A 5,566-nucleotide genomic window follows, 5' to 3' on the forward strand; every position below is an offset into this window, starting at 1 on the left:
ATATGGGCGACTTCTGACTCATTTGGCGCTATAACGGTTCACGTGTGTATCGCGATCAAGACCGTATCGCGAATGACCTGTGTTGTATGTGGGGGGGGGGGAGCGTGAGATGCATGGTGTGAACACAGGGAAAGGTGTCTCACAACCTATTGTCTGGGTTATGTGACCAGTGTATACCTCCCCAACTGTTGTAAGCACAAGCCGCACCTAAATACAAGTGAAATGATTGCATGTGCATTCTGTTGCACTTATTTTTTCTCACAGGAGCATAAACGGAAAGAGCGAGAGCAGAATAAAGCCATACTTGTGGAAAAGAATCAGACTACCCTCGATATAGGTGCGTGTAGAAGCATTTTGCGTAAAACTATTGTAAACGGTGTGTCAGTCTGTGCCTAGAAACTACTCGGTCATATTTAAAATTCAAGGCAGCATTAACGATTGTAAAGTACAGATTGGGCGGATTTGTTTTAAAAATAGGGTCGGTGAAAACCAGAGGCTGTTAATTGATACAAGCTAAATATAATTCGTGGGATCAATAGGCTGTGTACGTTGTAGTTCAGTTCTGCAAAGTTCAAGATTGATAAATCTTTGTTAAAAATGTTGTTCTAACCTAAATGTCATGTCTAATTTATAAAGTGTTCGCCCAGATTTATTAATCTAATCAATATAATTTATAGGAGCAGCCGGAGAAGTGACGAAGGACCTGTCTCCAAGGAGAAGTGGCAGAACCAAAAGCCAATACTCTAATAGCCAGGGTAGTACTACTGCCAGCAGCAGTCAAGGTGTGCTATTTATAATAAGTCTACAATGAGCAAAATCTATTCATGGCAACATTTTTTTTTATTTTTTTTTGTGTCATTATAGTATCACGCTGTTTTAATATCGGTAATATCGACACGATTTTTACTCATCACAGCTAACAATAGTTATTATTAGTAAATATATGAATGAATATTATTAATGACTCAACAGGTAAACAAACAGTTAAATAGTGCAATTTAAAATCAGTTAATTAATCAACGTAGGTCAGCGCTGCACCGACGTCAGCGCCATCTATCGACGCCCCGGGTTTTCACGGGCAGGAGAGGTGCAGATGGGAAAGGCTGACGGCGAAGTTGTTGCCATTTGTGCACGTGCCCTCGGTGTAGAATGGATGCACAGTCAGCCAGGCGATGTCACAGCCACAGATCAACGGGTTATCCGTGAGATCTAGATGAACGTGGTCGTCGTTGTGGTGATGGTGATAATGATGATGATCATCCAGGTCGTCGTCAAACACATTCATGGCGAGGGTCGTAAGATGGTTGCCAGACAGGTCGACGTACTCAATGTCTGTCAGTCCCCTGAATGCATCCTCTGCGATGTAGTAGAGGTGTTGGCTGGGCATATCGACCGTAAGGATGCCTTCGGTATCATCAAAGGCTCCCGGAACAATCCACGTCAAAGAGCTGCCAGTGAAGTCTAGATGTTCAACGTGGTGAAGACCAGCGAACACGCCCGGCTGCAGTGACACCAGGCCATTGCCGCCTACCTCCAGAGTTTCCAGGTTTTCGACTTCAATGAAGGTGCCCGGTTGTAGGTAAAGGACGGCAGCAGAGCTCAGGTCCAGAACCTTCAGGTTATGCAAGCCGCGCAGCGCCATTGAATCAATTTACTCAACGTTGTTCTCTGCAAGGTTCAGTTCGATGAGGGTGCTGCAGAGTTCCTCGAAGGCGTCACGGCTTAGCTCCGTGATGTCCTTGCCCTTTAGACTCGGCCTTACAACGCTGTCTTTGATGGGAGAGAAGATGATCGCTGGCACGTAAGTCAACTTCAAGTAGCCAAGCGTGAGTTCTTCCAGATGATACATATTGGCAAAGGAGTGATCATACAGCACTGGCGCCACCCCGTGGTTGTGATTACAGTCATGAATCTTCATCGATCCGTGTTCAAAGTGCAGGCCGTCAAAGACGTGCTCAGGCACCTCCTCCATGTCGGAGAAACTTCTCAGTTCGATGCTAGCGTAGGTGACGTCACAGGGCAAGGCCGCCATGACGCTGAACGCTTGGCTGCTGGACATATCGTGACCATCGTAGACGATGTTAGGGTAGCCGCTGTGCGGGCCGGTGCATGTACACTCTCCTAGCACGTGCAGCGACGGACACGGAGGGTGGAAGTGTGGGTGAGCGTGAGTGACGGCGATGACCACGGCCGCCACGAGAAGGATGACCAGCTTGCACATGATTGCTGTAGTAACTCTTTGTATCTGTAACGGCTGCTGCTCCTTCATGGCAACAGTTCGCTAAAGATTGAGGGTTCAGATTGAAAACCTTAGAATTTTCACAGAATTACCTAGAAACCACGTGTTCCCAAAACCATAAAAAATGATCCAGGCAATGATGGAGTCTATGTCTAGGTCTCAAACGGTTTACCGTCATTTATAAATGTTCATTCTGGTCTCGTGTTTTCTCGTATTTGTAAGGATTGTAGACTTGCAGTCAGAACCTTATTGGCACACTGTCTTAGCGAACCAGTGCGGTCAACTAGTCTGTTTTCCAGATACTCAGGATCCTGCCGGCAAGAAAAAAAAGAGGGGTCGGAAGAGGAAAGCCGCTTCAGCACAGAGCTCTGACATCACGCAGTATTTCAGTAGTCCTGTAAGACATCTTTACAGTTTAAGCTTATCTGATATACAGTGTGTCCCCTGTACTGGCCAAAAAGGTCTGTGAGGTGGTAAATTTGTGTGTGTGTGTGTGTGTGTGTGCGTGCGTGCGTGCGTGCGTGCGTGCGTGTGTGTGTGTGTGTGTGTGTGTGTGTGTGTTTGCGCGTTTTGAGGTCCTAGCAAAGCGAGCACCAAATTTGTGGAAAAATGGTGCAATTCCGTGCATTCTAAGCTATATTTCGATTTTAGTTCAATAAAGTGTAGTTTATGGATGGAAGAACATTGATTTTCGTCAGCTGTTTTTGTACAAATTTCTGTGTGGCGGCTGAGAATTTGAGCGAGGCAGCGTCATGCGTGGGAATGCCGGGGAAACACTGATATATATAAAATCATGAGTGGGGAGCTGATTGGACTTAGTTTTGAAGACATTATCATAGCTGAGATTACAAGTGCGTTCTTCTTTAGTAAACCTGACGGTGAAAAACACCGCAGCGTTGTCATGTGATTTTTGCATTACAAGGAAGGAGTTGATCTGTGATTATTTGTTCCACTCTATTTTTCTGCCAGAAAAATCAAAGGCCCAAAGAGGTCTAATTGGATGAATGGAAGTAAAGAGGTGCCGGCGGTTAGAAGTACGAGTAAGCAATCATCTTGCACCAAAGAAAACCCATGAAGGTATTCAGTATTTATGATTGAAAATTATGATTTCAGCAAATTTTGTTTCATCGAATTAGTAACAACTCGAGGCATGTCTCTTGTGCTGGCGAGACGAGTAACATGTTATAAATATAAATTGATGTAATAGTTGTACATTCGTATTGCCTAACAAAGTTGAAGATAGGTGAAGACAATGTTGCAAAATTACATCTAACAATTGTATCGAGTGTGGATTAAATGTGTTTTGAGCAGCATTTACTGTGTGGGCCCCATGAGTGTTTTTTGTGTGTTGATCGCGAAGTTGAAATCTGACAGAGTGTGCACCTGCGAGGCCCGTCTTGGTGTTACCATTTCCAGCAGCGCTCTGGTACAGGTGGTGTTATGAGCAGTACCAGTGCGAGGGTTTCGAATCGTGCTTAAGGTAAGATTTGTCACAGCCGCAAGCTCTCGACGTATGCACACGTGTAAACCACCATCCGTTGTCAAGCTCTTCAATTACCCGCCGCGGAATTTTCAGCCAAGGTTGTTGGTGTGCACTGCGTTCAGAATCAGGGTATGCTACTTTACCCATTCGCAATTTTTCCTCGTAACAATAACGTACAAACTTACTGTACTACGCCAGTTTCTTACGCGTTACAGACTATCTTTCGCGAATTCAGACGTTGATGGACAATTTCGCAGTGGTGTGGGAATTTGAATCTTATTCGATATGAACTAATCCGCGGCAGTGGGAGACTGCGCGTCAGAGAATTCGCGAAACTTTAACCACGGCGAAATATCAGGTGTAAAGTACGTGGCACACGACACAAAGCGCGTTCATTGCGAGCGGGTGCACGGCTGAACCAATCAAAATCTGCCGCAGACCACTTCGGAATCACTTACCATGAATACTGTAACATACGTAACGATTAACGAAATACGCCAACAGGTAGATGTTGTAATCGCGATTTCTGTAACCTTTCGTAAACGTATCGGTCGTACCCCAAGTAACAGAATGATTCGGTTACAATCGGTTACTCGTCTAAGCGGTTTGAATGCTGCGTCGCTGCGTAACGTCCGTGTGCACTGTACGTGTGTGACTGATATGCTGCTTGTTTAGCCAGCATATCAAAATTCTAGTGTGTTCCTACGGCGTTTAGCACCTCAACAGGACAGTCACTGCCGGGCGAATGTCCGGGGTGATTCCCGAACTAAAAATAGCGATTGATATCTGATCTCGCCATCAGTTTTCCAAGTTTTCTTGTTCGAGTTTTACATCTTATTTTCGATTTCTTATTTTTTCTTTTTCCAATGAAACAGCGATTCTGGATTTGATAACAGCGCTTCGCGTTCGAGCCACTGTTCATACGATGATCGACAGTATAATCGATGATCGTGACATCATAGCACAGTGAGTTCGGTCTCGCGTGGGGCCTGAGCTTCCTGCTGGGCAGCAACCTTCACCGTCGTGCCTCTGCTTTAGCCCCAAGATGAGAGACGACCCGGATATATCGCGGGATATTTATCTAATGTGTGAGGTCGCGTTTTCTCTCCGGCAGCTTCTCTATGAGAACGGCTTAGTGAAACGGGATCCTTGGCGGATGGATGGGGCGCTGCGGCAAGACCCTGCAGTGCATCTCACTAAATCTGGCTCACCTCGTTTAGCATGGGCAGTGTCCGGACCATTTCCTCCTCATCGCACCGGCTCTCCACGCTCTCAAACTGGTCTGGCCAGAGCTTCCGCGAGGTTTCGCACCGACTGTAAGTTCTATAGCATACCTTGCACTTAACGTAATAAGCCGTACTTAACGTACTTACGCGTGCATCAGTTGTATAGTCTTAGCACTATTTTATCGTAATTAGATACTTAGCGTACTTAAGTATTAACTTGGTACATGGCTGACTTGAGTACACTAGAGTCCGGACAGGGTAAAACATATAGGCAGCGATGAAGCGATTCGCCTCAGTTCTCAAACCTCCGAAACACACAACTTTTTGAAAAAGGAGGTCCCCCGCTGAAAAAAAAAGTCATTTTTCCCTGGCAGTCAGCGGCGGTCGCCACGTTTGGGTGCCGAGGCGTCGCTTTCATTCATCGTTTAGAACACATGCGAGGCGACACACAAAGCGATTTGTGCCAACGGAAACGTCCTTGCAAACCCAACTCTTAACGAGTGTTTGCAGTCGATCGATTGGGGTGAAACTTTGAGATCTGCGGGTTGCGCAGTGCGGAATATAATCTCATTCTCAGGCTCCGCGCGCCTAGAATTTTGCTGAGACGCAGTGGATCTT

The 5,566-nt window shown here is 45.9% G+C and overlaps 1 protein-coding gene across 1 annotated transcript; it reads right to left on the reverse strand.

Moving 5' to 3' along the window:
• Nucleotides 1-852: 852 nt before the first annotated feature.
• LOC106812861 (immunoglobulin superfamily containing leucine-rich repeat protein-like) lies at nt 853-1,662 on the reverse strand. Its single transcript, XM_014816853.1, has one exon. The coding sequence runs from the start codon at nt 1,640-1,642 to the stop codon at nt 1,073-1,075; it is 570 nt and encodes a 189-aa protein (XP_014672339.1). The 5' UTR covers nt 1,643-1,662; the 3' UTR covers nt 853-1,072.
• Between the last annotated feature and the right edge of the window lie 3,904 nt (nt 1,663-5,566).

The sequence above is a fragment of the Priapulus caudatus genome, unplaced genomic scaffold (genome assembly GCF_000485595.1).
Source record: "Priapulus caudatus unplaced genomic scaffold, Priapulus_caudatus-5.0.1 Scaffold694, whole genome shotgun sequence".
NCBI lineage: Eukaryota > Metazoa > Priapulida > Priapulimorpha > Priapulimorphida > Priapulidae > Priapulus > Priapulus caudatus.